Genomic DNA, 26383 nt, shown 5'->3' on the forward strand with positions numbered 1-26383 from the left:
ACCTCTTTTTTCATACCAAACCCTGCTGTCAGAATATGCTCTTAGTATATTAAAACAATTTTTTCTTATCTAAACAAAAACAGGAAGTGAAAAATCCAAATAAACCATATGACATTATGAAGATAAATTATTTCATGATTATCTGCTTTAGAATTATGCCCTCCAATGGTAAAGACTAACGAGTTGACTTGTTCTAGGTAAAAATAGCATTCATTCCTAAGCTACAGTGAAAGCCGAGAAAGCTTTGAACATTTCAATGTCCTTTTGCAAATGCTACCTGGCTTTTATAAGGTCAAACAAATACACTCAAATCAATAACATTATATAAAGGTCATCAATGCAAAAGAAATCAGCAAAAGTTGACTTTAGAAAACTATGTTATTTATTAGAATCTTCTAGTACCATATAGATAATGCAATGTAGACCTCGGTTACAGGAACATGAAGTGAGAGATATACATTAAGTAGATAAACAAATGAAACACCATACTAAATTTCACATTATCTTGAATATTTTACAAAGTTATTTTTTAATTGAAAATATGCTTTAACAACAAAAAACCTGCCACACACTGGACCATGTGAATAATTACATAATACCTGTAGACCAAGTTCAAGGGAAGATAGAGTATAATATTTTAGCTGCCAGTACTGCCAGTGTCAAAAGATTGAAGGCCCAGTACGCCCTTTGGAAGACAAATTTGGCCAAAAAAAATTCCTTTTTTTTTTGAAATGTGGTTAAATAAACCAGATATCCCCAAAGTAATGAAGACTCATTTCAAGTAATTATTTTGCTTACAAGTTTTATTTACATAGTAATTGTTACAAGTAGTTTTTAGTGAATTTCTTGTATTTACATTTTATATACACATTTATACTTGGAAGATAAAGAAACTGTACAATAATAAAAAATAAGACAAAGAAATACAGTAACTTAGATCCAACTCAGGAAATGAATACTTAACCTCAAGGAGATTACCACCAGATGTCACATTCCCTCTATCAGGAACACCAACACCAAGGAAGTAGTTACCAGGGTTAAAAGGTCATTCTAAAACCTATTAAGATGGTGGACACTCTCTCAATATTTTATTATACCACCAGTTTCCAGTAAGCAAACCCCTATGACAGGAGTTACCTTTTCAGGTTTCCACTAGTAGTCCTTTACCTTAGGGTAAAAAATATATGGGGACCCTCTGGTCCCATACTCCTCAAGAGGCAGTCACTACACTAACAAGGACCTCAGCCTTATTAGTTTGAAGACTATATATCACTAACAGAAATAGTGTGCTTAAATGTTGTTTCAAACCAAACTGCAACATTAAAATGCACTATAAATATAATTATTAACAAAATGCCATGTTATACAGGTATCACTCATAATACTCAAGTAATTTAGTTTAGGTTCAAAAATTAAACATATTATAATAAATTTAATGCCAATTTACCAGTGATTAATAATTTCTTTATCCACAATGTTATCAAAGTTAGATTCAGAAAAAAGTTAATTTTACCTTTTTCTTTTCCTTTCATTTCCACTGATTAGGAAAAATTATGCATAATGTTTTATAAGTCACAAATTTAGCTACATAGTAAGATTTCAAATTTCAAACTGGAAGTAACAAATTTTGTTTCTATAGACAGTGGAGGAATTTTAACTAATAAATCTAAAGTCTTGCCAAGTAGCATGCTATTTAAGAACTCTCAGGATCCATTACTTTTACTCTTACCAGTGAAAAACCTCATTTATATTTTTGGACTTACTCCCAAAGTCAAGTCTTCAGTCCACTAAAGTGCAAAGAACTTTCCTTCTACCAGTTATTTAGTTTTCCTAATGTTAAATTACTAGATGAACAATTTGTTAGAATAGAACCAGAAAGGCTAAAATTCTTTGAATGATAGGAATTCCTTAAGGAAGAGAAAAAATTCCCTTTCAAAAACAAATAGACACAGTACTGTGGAAAAACACCTAAACAAACACTGAACAATCTCTCACCAATATTTCCAGTTCCTAGACAACCCAAATTTGCACCAACCTGTGAATGAAGACAGTATCTTCAGTGACTTAAATAATTTACAACCACAGTTGCTTATTCTTGGTTTATAATAACTTCAAAAAGTCAGAACTGGAGATAATATCTGTACTAAAGTATTCTGGAGGTCAAAGTAGTATTTAACAATCCTACTCTAAACACCAAAGTGCCTTGTGGTAATTGTTACAAAAGAAAAGATGTAAAAATTTGAAAATCTCCAAAGCTATTTAAAAAATTTATTGCATTAAACTGTTCACTCCAAACTACGGAGTATGAATTAGCCATTTAAACTTTTTCCTTTGAAAAATGGCTCTAATTACAAAATACTTGTTCATTAATACTGTGAATAAGTTATTATTTCATTTACTTCAGCCATGGAATTTAAATTGGCAGTTTTCCACCTCTTGATTCTTTTAGATTTCTCCAACATTTTCTTCCATGCCTTTTACAAAGGAAACAAAAAACTTTTATCCCAAAACCATTTTCTAAATTTCAATTAGTCTGCCAGTTTTGAAGATCAGCTTTTCAGAGCAGGACTACTGTTCTTGTCTCCTTCTTTAATATCCTTCATTACAGATGCAAAGACCTGGAAATTATATAAAATAAAGATTAATCCTCAAAAACTACCACCTAGATTAAAGACATTTAAATAACTATAGTTTATAAAGATGAAAATTTAGTATACTTAACTTTGTCCCCTGAAAGATTGCCATTTTTAAATCCCCTTATTTTAATACCAATTTTATGGAGTATCATTAGATTCCAATTTTCATCAATTGCCAAATACTCTGAAATTACTATCTCTAAACAAGAGATTTTTTTGGACCAATATTCCTACATTTCATTTTCATAAGCAATGAATGACAATTGTCTGTATTGTTCATGGACCAAGTGATAATACTGTCTTGTATGTCACTTAACTTAGACTGCTAATGTTTGCTTCCCTAGTAAGACTGAGGATCTAAAAGCCAGGATCATACATAATATATTCTTTCTACTGCATACCTTTAGTGCATAGCAGGTGTTTAATAAAACTGTTGTCTATTTGAAATACCAAAGTAATAACTGCTCTGGCAAATAAATGACTATTATGGTAGTACTTCACTAAACTCATAAAATATTACTGGCCTTAACATAAAAATAAAGCCCTAGGTTTAAATAGTGAGAAAAGGGAGCAATCTATTTTAAACTCTTGCTTTTTCAAAGTCAAAAACTATTTTTTAACTTAACCACTAACATTTGAGAAATATATAAGTTTTGTTTTCTGTTTAATTATTTGGACATCAAGGTACAGAAATATATAATATTTTTACAAGAAGCAACTAATTATTTATTTATTTATTTGTATTTTTATATGATGTGGGGAGTGAGGAGGAGGGTTTAGTTTCTTTCTTTTTTTTTTTTTTTTGAGACAGAGGCTTACTCTGTCACCCCAGGGGTAGAGGGCAGTGGCATCATGATAGCTCAGTGCAACCTCCAACTCCTGGGGCTCAAGCAATCCTCCCACCTCAGCCTCACAAGTTGCTGGGACTACAGGTGCACGTCATGATGCCTGGCTACACACCTAATTATTTTAATACATCTATTAGCAATAGGAAAATGTCACTCTACCTGAGTCCATTTTTTGGTGCTATTCTGCATTTGAATGGCTGCAATACAGCCGAACAGCTTTTCTGATGTGATATCTTCTGGCAATTTAGTTAGAAACTGTGCTATATGAATGAAGTCCATCTGTAGGAGAATATCTTCATACAATCGGAGGATTCCTAATCCAGTCCTAAATAAAAATTCTTCCCCATCTCTGCAAAATACATCCCAGACTCGACAGGCCAGATCAAGTGGTAGTGATTTGCTATATAGTGTGAAGATCCTAAAATTAGGGGGAAAAACGGTCATTGAAGTTTTTCATTCATTGATTCATTCACTCAGTAAGCATCTCTACAGGAAAAGAACAGTGCTTAATTAGAGATTAAAAAGGCAAATGAAACATGGCTTCTTCTTTCAAGCCTGTGTACTAAGAAACTAAGTAATAAATAACAAAATTATGTGACTTTACAACCTTATGCAGAGGAAACACCTGATACAAACTAGAGTGGTAGAACAACCTAGTAATTAAGGGTATGGGCTCTGAAACCAGAAAGCCTGACTTTGAATTTGCCACTTATTGGTTATATGTTACCTTGAGCAAGATATTTATACTAACTGTACCTCAGCTTCTTCATTAGTAAACTAAAGATAATAATACCACTTACCTCTCAGGATTGTTTTGAAAATTAAAGGAGTTAATAAATGTAAAGTGTTTAGAACAGTGTTTGGCACATAAGAAATGCTTAATAAAAGTTACTTATTGTGTACAGAACCCAAATACCATCTTTTAGTAATCTAATATAAACACATAAGGTCTGACTTCTCTTTTCTCTTCCCCTTCCACAAACATCCATTGTTTTGTTTTCTTTTCTTCCCCAACACCAAGCTTTACTCCATATTTCTTTTGAAGCATGTATACTTTCCAACAGAATCACCAAAATGGTTTTTCCCATCCTCTCTGACAATGTCTGACCATGTAATTCTTTATCCAGTGGTGCTTCAGGAGGCATTCTGGTTGTGGAAGTGGGGAGAATAGGTGCTAGAGGACTTGTCTTGAAGTTGCCTTGGCAAAGAAAGTACAGTTTTTTACACTGATTGTGTGTTTATTTGAGGTAGAGCTGATGGAATTTGATGGAACTAAAAGCTCTCCCACAAAAAAAACCCAAAAAACCCTTTAGCACTGTCACTTATTTATTCCTATCTTATGAAAATCATTCTGGGGTCTGTATATAATAAGCTCAACAGAGGCAGTGAAACAAAAGTCCATTTTTATTTCTTAAATTATAAACGCATATTTAATTGTATAACAAAAAGCAAACTTTTGGTAGTATAGAGAATACTAACTCACTGTTCTAAAGCAGAAAAGGTATGAGGAGTGCCTATGCACAGTTTCTAGTACACAGTACTCACTCATTATTAGTTCCATCCTCTCTTCCAATATAAATTATGATCTTGATATGCCTATACTCACACTCTTGAAGACTGAGAATTGAAGCGTTTTTCTCCCCTCCTTCACAGAATTAGTACTTGTTATGGGTCCCATGATATAAAACCCATTTCTCCCTACTATCTTAGGGTCCTTCCAAGAGGAACTTTAATGTTCCTAGTGGGAATAGGAGAGAATACATAACTTAGTTTTTTAAAGAACCTAAATAAAAGAAAGCCCAAATAACTCTGAAAACATAATATTTGATCAATGCTTTTATTTATTTTTCTATATTAAACCTTAATACCATTTACATGAAACTCATTGGTTTTGAATAATTAAGATTTAAAGTTTAAATATGCCTATGTAGTCTTAGCAACCTATCTTTTTTTAAAAAAACTTATTTATTCATTCATTCATTCCCAGAGATGGGGTATTGTTCCGTCACCCAGACTGGAGTGCAGTGGCATGATCATAGCTCACTGAAGCCTCCAAATTCCAGGCTCAAATGATCCTCCCACCTCATAATTTTTGTAAAAATTTTTGTAAAGACAGTGTTTCCTTATGTTGCCCAGGCTGATCTCAAACTCTTGGGTTCAAGCGATCCTCCCACCTCAGCCTCCCAATGTATGGAATTACAGGCATAAGCCACCAGGCCCAGCCAATAACCTATCTTAAGATCCATTTTTTTTGGCAAAATTCACTCACCATTCTATTAGGTTATTAAATATGAAATGTCCAATTTCCTTAAGTACTAAGTTTGACAGTTGATATCTCTGACATTTCACTTTGACACTTCTAGTTTTATGTTTATTGTGAAGGTACATCCTCAGTCTTTCTTTTTTCTTTTCTTTTTTTTTTTTGAGACAGAGTCTCACTTTGTTGCCCGGGCTAGAGTGAGTACCGTGGCATCAGCCTAGCTCACAGCAACCTCAAACTCCTGGGCTTAAGCGATCCTACTGCCTCAGCCTCTCCAGTAGCTGGGACTACAGGCATGCGCCACCATGCCTGGCTAATTTTTTCTATATATACCTTTTTAGTTGTCCAGATAATTTATTTCTATTTTTAGTAGAGACAGGGTCTCGCTGAGGCGGGTCTCGAACTCCTGACCTCCAGCGATCCACCCGCCTCGGCCTCCCAGAGAGCTAGGATTACAGGCGTGAGCCACCGCGCCCGGCCTCCTCAGTCTTTCAAATGCATGTTTTGGCTGATGATTATCTTTCAAATTTTTTTTTTAGAGCAATTTTTGTGAAACCATAGATAAGTCAAAAATTTGTGTTATTTTCAAATATGAGTTCTATTGTGAAACCAGTGCAGCGCAGACAATTTCAAGTATCAACAAACTGTTTCGGAAGGACGTGACTAATGAACGCACAATAGGTCAATGGTTTGAGAAGTTCCATTCTGGTGATTTTAATCTTGAAAATAAGCCACGTGGATGACCTGAGACCAAGGTGGATAATGATGAGCTGAAAGCTGTAGTGGAAGCGGATCCATCTCAACTTATTTGTGAATTAGCAGCAAGGTTTGATGTTATCATTCCAACAACATTAGACCATCTGAAACAAATTGGCAAGGTAAAGAAGCTAGATAGGCCAGCACCGTGGCTCACGCCTGTAATCCTAGCATTCTGGGAGGCCAAAGTGGGTGGATCATTTGAGCTCAGGAGTTTGAGACCAACCTGAGCAAGAGCGAGACCCCATCTGTACTAAAAAAGAAAAAAGAAAGAAATTAGCTGGACAACTAAAAATTTATATAGAAAAAATTAGCTGGGCTTGGTGGTGCACGCCTATAGTCCCAGCTACTTGGGAGACTGAGGCAGTAGGATTCCTTGAGCCCAGGAGTTTGAGGTTGCTGTGAGCTAGGCTGATGCCATGGCACTCTAGCACGGGCAACAGAGTGATACTCTGTCTTAAACAAAAAAGAAAAAAAAAAAAAAGCTGGATAGATGGGTTCCACATGAATTAAACGAGCACCAGAAGAGAAATCGTCTCAAAGCTTGCCTTTCTTTGCTGTCACGACATAAAGGTGAACTGTTTCTAAACTATATTGTTATGTGTGATGAAAAATGGATTCTTTTTGACAGTCACACCCATTTGGCACAATGATTGCATAAAGATGAAGTGCAGAAAGATAGTTCAAACCAAATATTCATCAAAGAAAGCTAATGGTGTCTGTTTGATGGTCCAGCGCTGGTTATTATCCACTACAGCTTCATGAAACCTGGTCAATCAATTACAGCAGATGTCTGCTGCATTCAATTGGATGAAATGATGAGGATGCCTGTGATTAAGCAGCCAAGATTGGTCAACGAGATAGGCCAATCCTCTGGTAAGACAATGCTCAACCACATGTCACACAAACCACGCTGCTCAAACTACAGAAGATGGACTTGGAAACTCTCTGTCATCCACCATATTCACCTGCCTTGCATCAACTGACTACCACTTCTTCCAGGCTTTGGACCACTTCTTGCAAGGAAAAATACTCAATTCTCAACAAGCTGTTGAAAACGGCTTTCGTAATTTCATCACCACTAATTCTCCACACTTCTTTGCTGCTGGCATAAACAAGCTACCGTTAAGATGGCAAAACTGTGTTGATAGTTTAGGTGCATAGTTTGATTAATTGTACTGCTTCTTATTTGAGATATAATAAACTACACTTGTGATTCGAAATCAGACATTTCATATTTAATGAACTGTATATAATCAACTGGCTACTGCTTGCCAGGCAAACTCTCCAAATTAAAACAGAAGACCCTCAATTAGAAAGATAATAAAATACATTAGCACCTAAATATGGCATCATTCTTCTGTTAGAAAGCTGGGCAAAGCCTCAAAATAAAAACAAACAATATAAAGCCCTCAGAAAGAAACATTATCATAACTATCATAACTCTCATGTGTTCAGCGTAATAAAGGAATAGCAACTAACTCTGACAGCAAGTATGTGCTAGGCACTGAATGAGATAATCCATGCAAAACACCCTCACTACAACTCTAAAGATATTACTCCCATTTTATAGACAAAAAACGAAAACACAAACTGAGAGATTCTGATTTCGATTCAGAGTCCATGCTCTTAATCAAATGTATCCCCACAAAAATGTGGAAGTTTTTCTATTGGCAAGGCAAGGTTCTTTATATGTACGATCCTGTCCATGAGATTTACTCTAGATCCTAAAACACATGAAAAGTTATACTATATTTCCATTTCATTATTATATCTTATGTATATTATGACTTACCAGTCTATCAAGTATATATCTGGTGTAAGACTATAAGACTTGAAATGTAGAAATAGTTTGGACAGATTTTCTTCAAAGAATACTTCAAATGCTGCAAAATATTTCAACATCTACAGATAAAAAAATTAATAAAATTATGAAAGAGTATACTCTAGAAATTGAGAAGTTAAATCCATAAACATTAATAGAGTATCTTGCTAATTAAGCATCTCTTTTTGAGTCTTCTCATCAAGCATTTATAAACTATAATACAATGAAAAGTTTATATTAGATCAGATTATCTTAGTCTTCTAATTATTGTTTTTTACCCTAAGAGGGTATTCAGAGTACAGAAACAAAGAAAAACAAAATCCTTTGGAAACGTTCATACCATGCTGTGATCCACACGAAAAAAGGCCAATTGGCATGGCTTATTCAGGAGATTTGCAAATGCAATGAAGGCATCTGCTTCTTCCAAATTAAGAATGAGTACTGCTGCAATGAAGGACATCCCTTGGACCTTAAAAAGGAGAAGAAATTAATCAAAATGCATTTGCAATAAGAATTCCATGCATTTTATTGTACTCCTGAAAAATTGCAAAGTGACATTACAAAGTAGAATTAACCAGGATTTCTTTTTCTCTTCCCAGCAAAGGTAAACACAGAGAAAGAACATATATAAACTCTCCCTAATATTACATTTCTTGTTCATGTAGTATGGTTTAAAAAATATTAGGGAAATTTTTTGAAAGAAGAAAAATATATCAGCTTTTACTTGCTATAAAAGCCTTTACTTGCTATAAAAGCCTGTACTATCTATTTAGTTTTCATTTCCTCTCAGTCTGAATTCTTTCAAAATACAGTACAGAATCATGAAGTTTAATGAAAATCAGGTGATTGTTTTCATTAATATAATACATCTGTAAAAAATGAGGAACTAAGAATAGAAAATATCTATGAGACATGCTGCTAAAATTCCAAGAAAGGAGAGGTTGTGGGGAGGTTGAGAAGATGAGCCTGGATTCCTGGAAAAGCAGGAGAAAGAAATTGGAAAAACCATTCTAAGATGGAACAGAAGTATGGGCAAAGATACAGAAATGGGAATAGGACCAGCTCAGTTAGAGCACAAGATGTATAATGGGAATAAGGGGAGACATGGAAAAAAGTAGATATATTTATATTGTGAAAGGCCTTGAGTAAAAGGCTAAGCTGTATAGATGTTTGTTTGTGAGTTAACTGGTAGCTACTGTAAATTTCTTTAACTTAAAAAAAATTATCATGCACTTACTTCTGATAGAGGTTTGTGTAACGGACTTACACAGGGAGACCACTAAGAGTAACTGTAGTGATACTTCTATTCTTCGCAGCCAAATGTTTTGAATGGGCTGCCTACAGTCACTATCTCTACTTTCTCAGCTCTCTTTTTACACTTTAACACACTTTAATATGAATTCCACTACATCTAGAGATTTCTCTTGCCAACATGACCAATAATAGCTATTGTAAAACCCAATGGGCACTATCCCACCCTCTTAGTAGCATTTCCTTAGCTCCTGAGATCCACTATTTCTTTGTTCTCATCCTAGTTCTCTGGCTTCTTCTGAGTACTCTTTGCAGATTTCACAGTAATTGCCTATTTCATTTTCTAGAATATAAGCTCCATGAGGACACTGCTCCCCAAAGATGTCCATGTCCTAATCCCCAGAACCTGTAAAAATGTTGCCATACTTGGTAAAAGGGACTTTGCATATGTGATTAATTTAAGGATCTTGAGATGGGAGGATTGATTATCTTGGATTATTTGGGTGGGCCCAAAGTAATTATCACAAAGGTACTTATAAGTGAAAGAGGGAGAGGCAAGAGAGTCAGAAAGATTTGAAGGTGCAACACTGTTAGCTTTGAAGATGGAGGTAGAGGGTCATGAACCAAGGAATGAATGTAGGCAGGCTCTAGAAGGTGGAAAAGGCAAGGAAATGGATTCTCCCTTAGAGCTCCAAAAGAAATACAGCCCTGCCAGTACCTTGACTTGAACCCAGTGAAATCTATTTCAGACTTCTGACCTCCAAAAATGTCAGATAATAAATTTGTATTGTTGGAAGCCACTAAGTTTGTGGTAATTTGTTATAGCAATGATAGGAAACTAATACAGAGACCAGACCATCTCTGTTCATGATTGTATTCTTAGCACCACAATATTTGCTGAATGAATACAATGGGCAAGCGTTACATCTACAACAGAATGGCAGCAACTCAAATAGAAGGGATTAAAACTATATTTAATTGAATCTAAGATGCTGCTTCATCATTATTTTATACATCACTGAAAAAAATCCTGCCAAGTAAGCAATGATACAATGCTTTATCACTCAGAATTTTTATTTTAGGCATATTTATAAAGTTATTTAAAGCTTATTCAGATGTATCACATATCATATATCTTCTGCATACATAAAAGGAAAATAAGAAAAACAAAGTTATTTCTACAATTTCTTTAGAGTCCAATTATTCTGAATATTCTGTATTATTTATTGATTCCTGGTGTGACACACTGAAAAAGATACTTTTTCCCCCCCTCACTGGATTTCCTGGAAAAAAGAATACATTGTTTATGCGGTATTCCTGTCAAAAATGTTTAACCTGAATCTAATCATGAGAAAATAATCAAATACAAATTGAGGCTCATTCTGCAAACAACTAGGCTTAAGTCTTCGTATCATTGTCATCACAGGTAGAAAAGGCTGAGGAACTATTCTAGATTAAAGGAGACTAAGGAGATATAACAACTAAAGGCTACACATGACCCTGATTGGATTCTGAATTGGGGAATACAACTACAACTTTTCTATTAGTTTGAAGTTGTTCAAAAGAATAATGTGGGACATAAAAAAACACAAACAAAAAGGCACCTGTGTATAGACCACTCAGCTTAAGAAATAATACTTTACCATTTGAAGCACCTGTGTAACCCACCCACTTTCTGTCAATATGAAGTTTTTCTTTCTTTCTCTATGCCTGGCTAGGACACGGGAGAAGTCATCTACTCAGATTCCCCATTCTTTATTGTCCTTGCAGACATACACACAGACTTTTCTTATTTGGAGGGATTTACTGATAAACGCTATAGAGAAATAGAAACCTGTAACAAAAAATAAACGGGAAATGTTACAAAGCTTACAATGTTTTTAGTAATATTTGATTCATGATCTACAGTTTCTAACTCCTTGTGAGATACTGGGAAACTTAAGTTTGTCTTTTCTTTTCTTTTTTTTTTTTGAGACAGAGTCTCGCTCTGTTGCCTGGGCTAGAGTGAGTGCCGTGGCGTCAGCCCAGCTCACAGCAACCTCAAACTCCTGGGCTCAAGCAATCCTTCTGCCTCAGCCTCCCGAGTAGCTGGGACTATAGGCATGCGCCACCATGCCCGGCTAATTTTTTTCTATATATATTTTTAGTTGACCAGATGATTTCTATTTTTTAGTAGAGACGGGGTCTCACTATTGCTCAGGCTGGTCTCGAACTTCTGACCTCGAGCGATCCACCCGCCTGGGCCTCCCAGAGTGCTGGGATTACAGGCGTGAGCCACCGCGCCCGGCCTTCTTTTCTTTTTTTTGAGACAGAGTCTCGCTCTGTTGCCCAGGCTAGAGTGCCGTGGCCTCTGCCTAGCTCACAGCAACCTCAAACTCCTGGGCTCAAGCAATCCTGCCTCAGCCTTCCGAGTAGCTAGGACTACAGGCATGTGCCACCATGCCCGGCTAATTTTTTTTTTCTATATATTTTTAACTGTCCAGATCATTTCTTTCTATTTTCAGTAGAGACAGGGTCTCGCTCTTGCTCAGACTGGTCTAGAACTCCTGAGCTCAAGGGATCCTCCCGCCTCGGCCTCCCAGAGTGCTAGGATTACAGGCATGAGCCACCACACCCGGCCAAGTTTGTCTTCTTACTTTCACTTTTATGATATACTCACCCTAGAGCGCTACCATAGCATGGGCCCAGTTCACTATAAGTGCTAGAAGATGCAATCCAGGCAAAATAATAGCTACCTCCTTGCTTAAAAAGAGAAACCTTGTATCAGTAGACCTATAGACAGGTTAACACTCAAGACTCACCTAGAATTGCTCTACCCAGAAGCAATCTATAACGATTTCCTCAGAGTGGAAAACTAATAGAATTCAACAATCTAAGCAGTAGTGGTCTTAAGCTGGGATAAGTATACTGTGGAGATACATAAAGGCTTTCCAAAAGTACACTGTCATGGCTAATTTAAAGGGAATTCACTCCTAGATCCTCAATTTACATATGTATTCTTTTCTAAACACAATCTTCCTGAGAATGTTACTGCATTCACAGTAACAAGATAAAGTTACAGTCCTTACCCATTACAAAGCTTAATAGGAATTACCGTGAGGCATGCAATGTGAAACAATTGGGGAAACCTTCTGGCTTCTTGTCATATACATGAATAGGTAAGATTGAATGGCATTATATGGAAGAATAGAGATGAACAATGACAATTTTGTGTCCTCACCTCTTCTATACCACACCTATTAACAAAGAGTGTATAGCCCTTGAGGGAGAGTCTCAGGAGAACAAATACAGAGAATAGCAAAAGCAATACAGATTGGTGACTGTGGTTCTTTTAAATATATTGATAGTATAACTGGAATGTGAACCAAGATTACCAAATTTTTTCAAGAATAAAATCCACAGATAAAACTTTTACGTGACTTATTTATAGATTCAGCATGTGTTATTAATTAGCATAGTTAAAAATCTATTTTATGAAATCTGTATTCCAATATAGTCTACACTATTCTTATAAAGTAAGTCTGATTTGATTAACTGGTTATAGGGTGGTCATTTTACATAAATTCAATGACCTAATAGTGCTCACTTCAGCAGCACATCTACAATGACCTAATAAATATACAGCTGGGGTGAAAAAAATGCGTTAAAAACATATTCTAAATGTTATCATTATCACAGGTGTAATAACAGTAACCATATTTTAATCTTCCCAAATTAGAATTTCTGAGTATATCAGGTTGAAAAAGGTAACTTTAAGTGAAAGTATAACAAGTATAACTAATAGATTTTTTCTCTTTTTAAAAATCTAGCCTAAAATGTCAATAATAGATATTTTTATTGGTCTCAATAAAGGCTTTTGGTATAGTTTCTAGAAACTGAGAAAGTGAATGATTCTAATGATTGGTAACAACTGTTTTTGCAAGTCAAGGAATTAATAGTCTTCTGTTTTCAATAAAATTAAAGAACCTAATTGAGTTACCTGAGATAATTTTTTTAATAGTGTTGCTTTTTGCATTTATTTATCCAATTTCTCTAATATATTTGTTTTGATCAGTTGTGTACTAATAATAATAACACAAATCAGAAGAAAAAATTTTAACATTTACAATGTGTAACAGAAATAAAACAAATTTAAAATTTTAATTCACTTATGTATTTGTAGCACAAGTACAATAAGGTGATCAGTAAAAGACTTTTTAGCAAAAGATATATTACATTAGAATAAAATTCTGTGAGAAAAATGAAATAGAAATAGGGCCCCTCTTATCCCCAGTTTCACTTTCTACAGTTTCAGTTACCTATGGTCAGTCTTGGTCCAGAAATATTAAATGGCAAGTTCCAGAAATAAATAAGTCCTAAGTTTTAAATTGCACACCTTCCTGCATAGGGTAATGAATGAAATCTGGAGCTGCCCCACTCCATCCTGCCTAGGACGTGGATCATCCCTTTATCCAGGACCTACACTGTGTATGTTCCCCACCCAGTAGTCACTTAGTAGCTCCCTCAGTTATCACATCAACTGTTGCGGTATCACAGTACTTGTGTTCAAATAATCCTTATTTTACTTAAAATATTAGAGTAGTGTTGTCATTGTTCTATTTTATTATTAGTCATTGTTATTAATCTCTTAATGTGCCTAATTTATAAATTAAACTTTATTACAGGTATGCATGTATAGGAAAACACATAGTATATACAGGGTTCAGTACTATCTGCTGTTTCAGGCATCCACTAGGGGTCTTGGAACATATCCCCTGAGGCTAAGGGGGGACTATTGCACATGGCTATTATCAAAAAGATGAAAGATAACATTGTCAAGGATGTGGGGAAAAGGGAACCCTTGTGCACTATTAGTAGGGATGTAAATTAGTACAGCCATTATGGAAAACTGTATGGAGGTTCCTCAAAAAACTAAAAATAGATTACCATATGATCCAGCATAAGGTAACCCAGGCTAATTACCCAGAAGATTTGAAATCAGTAAATTGAAGACATGTCTGCACTTCTGTGTTCACTGCAGCACTAATCACAATAACCAAGTTATGAAATCAACCTAAGTGTCCATCAATAAGTGAATGGATAAAGAAAATGTGGAGCATATACTATTCAGCCTTAAAAAAGGAAGAAATTCTGTTATTTGTGACAACATAGATGGAATTGGAGAACATCATGCTAAGTGAAATGAGCCAAACACAGAAAGACTAATACTACATGTTCTCACTTAACTACGGAATCTAAAACAATTGAACTCATAGAAGCAGAGAGTAGAATGGTAGTTACCATAGACTAGGTAACTACCTAGGGAGGGAGGAATGGGAAGATGACAATCAAAGGGTATGAAGCCTCAGTTAGATAGAAGGAATATGTTTTTTGTTATTTTTTTTTGACATTTGCACAGCATAGTGACTATAGCTAATAATTGCCTATTGTACATTTCAGTATCACTAAGTAAATCTCAAATTTTCTCATCACAAAAAATTCCAAATATCTGAGGTTGTAGATAGGTTAAGTAGCTTAATCATTCCACACTGTATTAAAAAATCATAACATCACTTTATACCTCATAAATATATACAACTATAATTTGTTATATATAATTTTTTTGTGTGTGTTCCGAAACATTTTTTTAATTTATAGAGATGGGGTCTTGCTCTTGCTCAGGTTGGTCTTGAACTCCTGGGCTCAAGCAATCCTCCTGCCTCAGCCTCCCAAGTAGCTGGGACTATAGGCATGAGCCACCATGCTCGGCTAATTTTTTCTATCTATAATTTTAGTTGTCCAGCTAATGTCTTTCCTTTTTCTTTTTTAGTAGAGATGGGCTCTCGCTCTTGCTCAGGCTGGTCTTCAACTCCTGAGCTCAAACAATCCACCTGCCTTGGACTCCCAGAGTGCTAAGATTACAGGCATGAGCCACCATACCTGGCCTGTTTTTCTTTAAATGGATGATATGTATAAATTATAGTATTTAAATTCCTTTTGAGATATTTTAAAGCAATGTAAGATATCAATATTTAACCAGTACTAAAAATTAAATCTTTTACAATTAAATTTATGATGAAAAAATTTAAATGTCAAACATGTGAAGGGGATACATAGTATTCTTACAATTTGTTACAGAATACAAGAGCAAGAAAGTTTAAAGACACTGTGCAAATCTCATTTAATCCATAAGGATTATCTGACCACCTTTAAAATGCTATAACCTGCCCCACCGCCCCCCCAAAAAACCTGGCACATCCTCTCTTTACCATGCCATACTTTTTCCATGGCACTTACTGTCTTTTAATATAACATCATTTATTTTTTCATTTGTTGTTTATTATGTGTTTCCTTCTTCTAAATTGTAAGCATCGTAAAGGGAGAAATCTTTCTTTTGTTCACGGATGTATCTCAAGTGCCTAAAACAACGCCTAGCATATAGTATTAAGAACACAATAAATACTTGTTGAGTAAATGACTGAATATGTAAGTGACATGCAACAGAACCAAGTAAGTTGTACCAGACAGCCACCCTACAGTGAGATCTCTAAAATTCTTCTATTTTAAGACAAATGTGAGAAGATGGTTTTATGACTTCTAGTTAAAAATGGCAATTGAACACTCAACATTTTTCTTTGTTCCCTCCCAAAATCCAACTAAAATGACAGTAAAGAAAAAAATAAGTATTAACCTAAGAAGACAAAGAGAATGGAAAATGATATAAGCAGTAAATAACGATGTCAATAGCATTTTAGAAATTTTAATTTAAAAATTAAGTGGAGAATACTGAAATTAAAATATCTGCAGAGGAGGAAGCCCATAATCAACAAGCCAGTTCAGCCGTAAAACCCTGGAAGACTTAGGAATCGAAGTTATCAGGTACTTCTGAAATTGAAGGGTAGGGCTAAAAATAGGATTGGTTGAAAGTCTGGAAAAGGAGCAAATCTCCTCTCCTAGCCTGTAAGGACAAGTGGCTATCCTTCCCTTAATTTGGCAGAACATAAGAGGTTTATTTTCTAGAGTTACCGTCAGGGAAAAGAGAGTTAGGGTCAGGCAGATAAGGCACCACACTGACAGCAAGAGCATTAAATAAAAGTTTTCAAAATTGCATGGTGAAATCTGCAGTTCTCCCAGAAAGCTGACAGCCATTCATATAAGCTTCTGGCAAGAGATGGAAAGACTCCTCTGTCAGTAACTTGATAAGCCCCCCAAAACAGACATTTGGGAGCTAACACAACATAAGATATTCTGATAAGAGTAGAAATATGTTTATATTCAAAAACCAGATTGAAACAAATACTTACATAACCAACATCAGGTCTGTAACATGTATATGCCCCTAAGATACTATGTAACACATCGTGATATGGACCACCCTTAGGAGAGAAAAATGAAATTTAAAACTATACAAATAATTGTCGCTAAGTTAATTCTCATATTACATGTTAAAAAACTCTAGCATTTCCTAAATGACTAGCTTTAACATATTTAACAATTGTAAAAAATATTGTAAACACACTCTGCCAAGATGTTTTTTAAATTATTAATGGGAAACATTTGATTATGAACAAAAATAGCCAAATAAATTCACATGATGGATACAAGCTATATGCAAATAGTTTGCAAATAATTTTAAAGACTTCTGGATTTTCTACAATAAGAGTATGATGACTACAGGCTGTTCCATTTTATATAATAACAATGTCAGCAAGAGAAAATCATCAAGCTATACTAAATTAAGTTGTATTAATAACTTTAAGTTCTATTAATAATTTAATCTTAACAGTATAAATTACCTCATTTTTATCAATCTAGAGGAATTTTATGTATAAAGACTTGAGTCAAATATAAAGTACATATAAAATATAGTTTTTATATATTTCTATTCACATAAAGTATAAGCAACTTTACAATAGCCTCTATACAAAAAAAAATCTATTCCTTCCTATTTCAATAGTAATTCTGAAAAATTTTAAGTTTTATGATAAAGTTTTTTATACCATAACAATTTATTAGGCAAAAATATTAAGAATACAAATATCTTACAGAACAAAAAGTAAAGCAAAGAAATTCACCATAACAAAAATTCATCAAGTACCTACTGCATGAAAGGTATTACATGCTAAACTATTAGGTTATTAAGTATGAAATGTCCGATTTCCTTACGTATTATACTAAGATAGTTGATATCTCTGACATTTCACTTTGACACTTCGTTTTATTTATTTTTATTGTGAAGGTACATCCTCAGTCTTTCAAACACACGTTCTGCCTTGTGATTATCTTTCACATTTTTTTAGAGCAATTTTTGTGAAACCATGGATAAGTCAAAAATTTGTGTTATTTTCAAATATGAGTTCCCTTTGTGGAACAAATGCAGTGCAGACAGCCTGAAAATCAACAAAAATGATTGAGAGGGATGTGGCTAATGAAAGAACAGTAGGTCAATGATTTGAGAAGTTCCGTTCTGATGATTTTAATCTTGAAAATAAGCCACGCGGGTGACCTGAGACCAAGGTGGATAATGAAGAGCTGAAAGCTGTACTGGAAGCGAATCATTCCCAACCTATGCGTGAATTAGCAGCGAGGTTTGATGTTACCATTCCAACAACATTAGATCATTTGAAACAAATTGGCAAGGTAAAGAAGCTAGATAGATGGGTTCCGCATGAATCAAATGAGCGTCAGAAGAGAAATCGTCTCAAAGCTTGCCTTTCTTTGCTATCATGACATAAAGGTGAACCATTTCTACACCGTATCTACACCATATTGTTATGTGTGATGAAAAATGGATTCTTTTTGACAATCGCATGCATTTGGCAGAATGGTTGGATAAAGATGAAGTGCAGAAACACAGTCGAAACCGAATATTCATCAAAGAAAGCTAATGATGTCTGTTTGATGGTCCAGTGCTGGTATTATCCACTACAGCTTCATGAAACCTGGTCAATCAATTACAGCAGATGTCTGCTGCATTCAATTGGATGAAATGATGAGGATGCTTGAGATTAAGAAGCCAAGATTGGTTAACAGAGACAAGCCGATCCTCTTGCAAGACAATGCTCAACCACATGTCACACAAACCACGCTGCTCAAACTACAGAAGATGGACTTGGAAACTCTCTGTCATCCACCATATTCACCAGACCTTGCACCAACTGACTACCACTTCTTCCAGGCTTTGGACCACTTCTTGCAAGAAAAAATACTCAATTCTCAACAAGCTGTCGAAAACGCCTTTTGCAATTTCATCGCCACTCACTCTCCGGGCTTCTTTGCTGCTGGCATAAACAAGCTACCGTTAAGATGGCAAAACTGCGTTGATAGTTTAGGTGCATACTTTGATTAACTGTACTGCTTTTTGTTTGGGATATAAACTACACTTTTGATTCGAAATCGGACATTTCATGTTAAATGACCTAATATTAATATAATGTATGTCAGTCAGTGGAATAAAATAAATTCCTTTAAAATTTTCTTACTAGTTTTATCCTTTTTATATAAAGGCCCAAATTTTTATAGTTTTGCCATTTTAAAAATAACAGCTATTCATTTAGAGCATTTGTTCCCTTGGATATTAAAATATCTGTTTAAGTAGTTATAAGCTGGCTAGAAACCCTCACCTTCTGAAAGATGTAGAGAGATGGAAACGTACGGGATATGTCCAACTTAATTAATTCCAGACTGGCCTCTCGATCAGCAACAGATACACCTGCATTTGCCAAGTAGATAAAATTTAAATGATCACTTGGCTGTAAACATTCAATTTTATAAACATAGAATGATCACATAGCATATGTGCTATTTAAAGAAAGTTAAAAGCTGAATAATCAAGAAATTGCAAGAAATGTCACATAGCTTTCGCTAGAACTTATAAAGAAAATATCTATACATTTATCAGAAAGTTATATGGTGAAGGATTTCTGCTTCCAATTTTTATAGACGATAGAGGCAGACCATCATTCCCATGGTAACAACTAAGAAAAAAAAATTACAAACATTACATTTTTTCAAAAAATCATCAGTCATCTGTGGATACAGAGAAATCAAGAGGATTTAAATTCCATAAAGGGAAGAGCCTTTCCTAGGTGAGCGGATACCAGAGGCCATTATTCTACCTAGGGGCATCTGCTAAGTCTGGGCATGGGCTTAGGATCAAGCTTGCCATAGACAAAGGTACTCTGCTTGGGGAAAGAGAAACCAGAAGAGCTTTTCATGGCCAAATAAGACTGATGCGATAGATAGTAATCTGGAGCTCTGAACGTATATCTGGTTTTCCCCATGGGACTTTTCTGCATGCAGGCCAGGCTGGAAAGGCAGAATGAAATCACCCAAGTCACATGGTTCTTAAGAGACCATCTCACTGGACAGAGACACTTGTAATTAAAATAGGACAGTTTTTCCCAAACCTGAAATAAACTAAATCTATCTCAAGCTGCAACCTTGCCCGGACCTAGAGCTCAATTATTGATTTAATAGAGGTGATAAACTCTTATTCCAACTGCCTAACAGCAAAGAGCATGCTTCCTCTACAGAAGAAACCTCAGCATATACATTTTATATATGATGTTTGGCATATATTTTAAAAATTTAAGATATGCAAAGAAACAGGAAAATATGACTTAAAATCAAGGGTAAAACCAACCGATAGAAGCAGAGCTGCAGATGATGTAATATTGGAAGTAACAGATAAGAATGTTACTATAAACACGTGAAATAGAGGTAAAGATGGAAGAAATATATGAGATTGGAAGATGAAGACTTTCAACATAGAAACAGAATGTATACAAAGAACCAAGTACACATTCTAGAATTATAAAGTATAATAACTGAAATTAAAAACTCAATGAACAGATTTATTTATTTTTATTTTATTTATTTATTTATTTTTTTGAGGCAGAGTCTCTCTCTGTTGCCCAGGCTAGAGTGCCATGGTGTCAGCCTAGCTCACAGCAACCTCAAACTTCTGGGTTCAAGCAATCCTCCTGCCTCAGCCTCCCAAGTAGCTAGGACTACAGGCATGTGCCATCATGCCTGGCTAATTTTTTCTATTTTTAATAGAAATGGGGGTCTCGCTCTTGCTCAGGCTGGTCTCAAACTACCGAGCTCAAGCAATCCTCCTGTCTCGGCCTCTCAGAGTGCTAGGATTATAGGCTTGAGCCACAGCACCCAGCCCTCATTGAACAGATTTAATAGTAGACTGGATAGAGCAGAACTTAGTATCAATGAACTTGATTATAGATCAATAAAAATAATCGAAACTGAAGCACAAAAATAAAAAGAATTGAAAAAAGTATGTAAGAGCCTTGCGAAACACTGTTAAATGGTCTACCATACATGTAACTGGAGTCTCAGAAGGAGAATAAGTGAGATGGGTCAGAAGCAATATTTGAAAAGATAATGGCCAAAAAGTTACATGACAACTGCGAATTATAAACATTCAGGAAATAAGAAAACAGTAATTTAAGTAAGACACTGCATCTGTTTGGAACTCTTCATTACATTCAATTAATTTCTACTAAAGCGCAACCTTGATCATTTATGCATGACAAAATGTTTCAGAACTGAATGTTCATAATTTTAACTTTTATAATTTTAATATTTCATAAAAATGAGTTTTAGAAACCAGCACTGCTGTGCGGGGCCTTGGCCTCAGCTGGCCTGGCAAGCACCCCCCAAAAAAAGGAAGAAAGAAAGAAAAAGAAAGAAAGAAAGAAAAAGAAAAGATAAAAGGAGTTTTAAAAGAATGGTGAAATAGCTGATACCCTGCCAGTAGAAAACTTCATACATCTTCACCTTCTACACACTTTTGGTTCTCCACAGATAACTGACATATCTAACAGGCCTCATGATGATACTTATATAAACTCTTCTAGAAATCAAGTCTTCTCTCTAACCTTACTCAGTCAATTTTCCCTACCCTAATGTTCACTTTGCTAAAACATAAAAGAGAGTTTTCAAAGAATTTAGCAGAGTTGTTTACATACTCATAGAAAATCACTATGAAATGTACACCATTTCTCTATCCAAAATTTTGTTCATTTTTTAGAGTTTTACTTGTAGGAAAAAGAAGAGGTGTGCTTTCTATGAAGTAGAATGAATACAGAACAGAAAAGTGACTGGCAAAAATAACTCCCTATTATTCAAAGATAAGAGGTAATTAAATAAATTTACCTAAATTTAATAAACTATCATTACAAGAAAAGTGTTGCTGTTTTCTCCAAAATGATTGGGGAAAAAAAAGACAAGGGTGAAGGGAAAGATTAGGTCTATGAGTGAGTTAAATAAACAAAGGATAAGGCATGATAAGAATTATAAATAATACACTAGGGAGTGAATGGAAGTCAGTGGGTGGGGAGAGACAAGAGGTCACATGTCAGGGGTAGAGATAATCTATCTTAAAGTTAAAAGGTTGGCCTGAAAATACTTCATTCCATTAGCCTTATTGTTTTGATTAAAATCCTGGGCTCTGGAGTCTAATAAATCTAGGCTTATATCCCAGCTTCCCTGCTTTCAAGTTATTTAGCTACTCTAAGCCTTAGTTTTTCCTCTTATGTAATTCAAGACAATACCATCTATTAAAAGAGTTAAGATTAAATGAGATGATGTACGTTAAAGCATTTACTACAGTTCCTGACACGTTACAAATTCATGTTATTATTCTCAGTAGCTGAATTTTCATCCCAAAATTCTTATTTAAAAAAAAAAACACATACCTTCTGTATCATTCTCCAAACTTGTTTCACTGAAGCTTTTCCACCGTTCTTTTGCTCTTGAAAGGAAGATTTCATAAAGTTCTGGGGGGAAAAACAAAACTTCATAAAGAATAAGAAAGAAATATATGCACAAATTTTTATTTTTATTCTTTACCTATTATATATAGGTCAGGTTTGTCTAGCAGGTATCAAAAAAGTGGCAAACTGAAGTACTTGATTATACCAAAACTATTTATTATAGAACTAGAAAGATGGCAAAAAAAAAACCACAGAGTGATCATTCAAGTAGCTACAATATAGAACATATATGAGTCAGGAAGAGATGCTTCTACTAAAGGAGAATCATTGTAGAATAGCAAAAACATGATTTTTGGAGTCAGTCAGACCTAGATTCAAATTCTAGCTCAGCCACTTACTACCTGTGGGGCTTCAAGAAAGTTACTTAACCAATCTGGAACTTGGCTTTCTTCATCTGTAAACTGAAGAAAACAATACATAATCATAGGGTTACTGATACTTAAACAAGATAATTTAGGTAAAGTTCCTGGGTACATTATAGTCCCTCAATAAATGCTAGCTTTTGCTTTCTTTCTCTCCCGAAACTAGTGTCTCCATTATGATGTAGAAATCTAAAGGTACCTGTACATCACACAGATTTGGCTTAAGGCACTACATACAGAAGTATCTACCCTATCTTTTTAACCTACGTGCCCATTCACTGTGCTTCCATTTGCTTGATCTCATAAAAATTTCAGGAACAGAAAAGATTGAGAAATTTTTCTCAACTCTCAAATTGTAGTTGCCCTTGCTTTGTAACTAATCACTACAGATATTTGAAATCACATAAAAATAGTACATTTCAGGGACTGAAGAACAGCAAAAAATATTTCTAGCCCATATGTCAACATTTATATATTGTCCAAAATAAAGAACATTTTTGAGGCTAGGTGCAGTAGTTCATGCCTCTAATCCCAGCACTTTGGGAGGCTGAGGTGGGGAGGATCTCTTGAGCCCAGGCGTTTCAGACCAGCCTGAGCAACATATTAATAGCAAGACCTCCATCTCTATAAAAAAATGTTTTTTTAAATATTTCCAGGTGTGATGATGCACACCTGTAGTCCCGGTTACTTGGGAGGCCGAGGCAGGAGGATCGCTTGAGCCCAGGAGTTCAAGACTGCAGTGTGCTATGATCCTTCCACTGCACTCCAGCCTTGGTAACAGATCGAGATCCTGTCTCTTAAAACAAACAAACAAACAAAAACATCTTTGCTTCAATTAATCCTTTTAAAAAATTCATTTTTAAGGGTAATTCATAAACATGACTTTTAAAAAACTGAAAACATATAAAATAGCATAGAGTGAAAAATAAATCCAATAATAAAAACATGTAATGCATTTCAAAATATCAAAGGACATCTCTCCCAGTAAGATTTACTGTGTTTATCTCCAAAAAGAAGACCTGTATCTCAGTTCAATTCCACTTGGCTCCTCATATCACACTTATTTTGAATCTACAAAGGGAGAGCTTGAAGCAGGGTTAAAGATGGTACTTTGGACTTTAACAGAAAATACTTTGATTTTAGCCTATGTTTCACTTTCTGACTTTGTAATAATGATAATATTATATATATTTGTAGCAAAATGCACTTTCACTATAATTTTATATTATCAAAAATGAATGACTGTTAGAACAATCCTTTGAGATAGCTAATAATCTTACCATCATTTTACAGATGAAGAAAAGTAAGACTTCTAGATGTTAAGTAATTTGCCCAAGTAGCAAACCTAATATACGTAGTGGAACTAACATTTGAACCACATTTGACTGAATTTAGAGCCCTTACTCTTAGCTGCTATTCACTAATGGTTATAAATTTCATGATTAAAATGAATACAACAAGAGTCAGATTATCAAAGCAATCCAAAAGTAAACAAGATCAAAAATAAATTTACTTCAATCAAAATTTAGCATCTTAGGCCAGTGCAGTGGCTCATGTCTGTAATTCTAGCACTCTAGAAGGCTGAGGTAGGAGGATTGTTTGAGGTCAGGAGTTTGAGACCAGCCTGAGCAAGAGTGAGACTCCTTCTCTACCAAAAATAGAAAAATTAGCCTGGCATGATGGCACATGCCTATAGTCCCAGCTACTAGGAGGCTGAGGCTGGAAGATCACTTCAGTCCAGGAGTTTCATGTTGCACTGAGCTATGACAATGCCACTGCATTCTACTTGGGGTGACGAGTGAGATTCTGTCTCAACAAAAAAAAAAAAAAAAAAAAAAAAAATTTAGCCTCTCTACCACCTCTAACAAAAAAGAAGAGAATGAATACACATCCCATTCCTGAATACATAAAAGTTTAGTGGAGAAAACCTAAAATTACTTTGAAAATAAATGATCTAGATATGTTACAAAACTTTATAAATTTCAAGCTCAAGAAGAAACTTTTCATTACAGTGTCACAACACATTAACATCAATTTAACCAATATTTTAATGTTTAAGTCATCAAGACACCTTGCATTCTGAAGTCAGTTATCAATAAAAAGAAACAGTGTAAACAAAACTTCAAATAACCACCAACACCTCATTACCTCATCTGTATGCAAAACTGATTCACATGACTTTAAACAATTAAAATGTTTTAAAATTCTTTTTTTTTTTTGAGACAGAGTCTCACTCTGTTGCCTGGGCTAGAGTGCCGTGGCATCAGCCTAGCTCACAGCAACCTCAAACTCCTGGGCTCAAGCAATCCTCCTGCCTCAGCCTCCTGAGTAGCTGGGACTACAGGCATGTACTACCATGCCCGGCTAATTTTTTCTCTCTCTATATATATGTTTTTAGCTGTCCGTATAATTTCTTTTCTATTTTTAGTAGAGACGGGGTCTCGGTCTTCCTCAGGCTGGTCTCAAACTTGAGCTCAAACGATCCGCTCGCCTCGGCCTCCCAGAGTGCTAGGATTACAGGCGTGAGCCACCGCGCCCTGCCAAAATGTTTTAAAATTCTTAATAGTAAAGATTTTCAAACTCTAATTGAAGGTTTTGACTATGATATAAAAATGCTTTCTTTTAATCTGTTCCAAACACATAAGACAAAAGAAACCTTTGTTTATGTTTATAGAGAACAGTTAACTCATATAAAAATCCAACCTTTTCTAAGTTAAGTCAAAATTCTTAATTCTTCCTTTAAATTCAATTTCTAAGTTTTTTTTAAAGTTCTTTTAAAACAGCATGTTCATTACAGGATACTTGTGAAAATCAATTTTTAAAATCACACATAATCATGACATCCAAGGTTGGCATCACTTTTACAACTAAAGATAAATATTTAGATTTTTGTTATAATTCTGTCCAATTATATGTAATGCTGATTGCTACAATGAACATTCTTGCAGAAAAACTTCTGCATCCAATTCTGATAATTTCCTTAGAGTAAATTCTTAGAACTGGAATAAATAGGTCAAAGGTTATGTTTGAGACTTTTGGTAGATATTTCTAAATTAGTTTCAGTCATACCCTATATGAATAATTCTCATTCATTTTAATACTTTTAATTTGAGGGATGAAAAACAGCACTCTGATGTTACTTTAACATATATGTCTTTGATTTGGCTATCACAAGGAAAATGGTTAAATAAATTATAGTACAGCCAAACTGTGGAATATGACGTAGCTATAGTACATATGAGGTACACTTATATGTATTGACATGGAAGGATGTTCAAAATAGACTATGAAAAGAGCAAGCCACAGAATAATCTTATGGCATAAACCTGTGGAAAAAAAATAAAGAAAAAGAAAAGCCTTAAAAACTATCACATGTAAATGAATACTTTTTTATGTACATAGAGAAAAGATCTGGGAGAATACACACCAAATTGCTAAACAGTGTTTACAGCAGGATTGAGAATAGGAGTTTGGGTGGAAGAGTGGAAAAGACTTGTACTTTATTATTGCTTGATTTTTTTCAATAAATATTAATATATAAAAAGAAAAATTTTAGAAGTAACAGTGACAATATATTATTTCTATTATTCTAGTGTCCCTAAGTCTTTCTGTGGTCCACAATATAGCATTAACATTATCACTCAAACCAATTTAACACATTTTATTACTATT

At 34.8% G+C, this 26383-nt stretch overlaps 1 protein-coding gene across 2 annotated transcripts in view; it reads right to left on the minus strand.

The window, feature by feature from the left end:
* Window positions 1–359: 359 nt before the first annotated feature.
* Window positions 360–26383, minus strand: part of TBC1D12 (TBC1 domain family member 12) — a 93751-nt gene continuing 67727 nt past the window's right edge. Inside the window, exons 6-13 of one of the 2 annotated variants that reach the window (XM_045568890.1) lie at window positions 22719–22750; window positions 22272–22352; window positions 19179–19267; window positions 16860–16931; window positions 8666–8794; window positions 8296–8405; window positions 3644–3902; window positions 360–2618 (exon numbers count right to left, since the gene is read on the minus strand). In XM_045568890.1, the coding sequence (XP_045424846.1) occupies window positions 2550–2618; window positions 3644–3902; window positions 8296–8405; window positions 8666–8794; window positions 16860–16931; window positions 19179–19267; window positions 22272–22352; window positions 22719–22750 (841 nt within the window). In that variant the 3' untranslated portion in view covers window positions 360–2549. The remainder of the gene's footprint in view (window positions 2619–3643; window positions 3903–8295; window positions 8406–8665; window positions 8795–16859; window positions 16932–19178; window positions 19268–22271; window positions 22353–22718; window positions 22751–26383) is intronic. The other variant, XM_045568889.1, reaches the window with a different exon arrangement.

The sequence above is a fragment of the Lemur catta genome, chromosome 14, assembly GCF_020740605.2.
Source record: "Lemur catta isolate mLemCat1 chromosome 14, mLemCat1.pri, whole genome shotgun sequence".
In the NCBI taxonomy this organism is placed as follows: Eukaryota; Metazoa; Chordata; class Mammalia; order Primates; family Lemuridae; genus Lemur; species Lemur catta.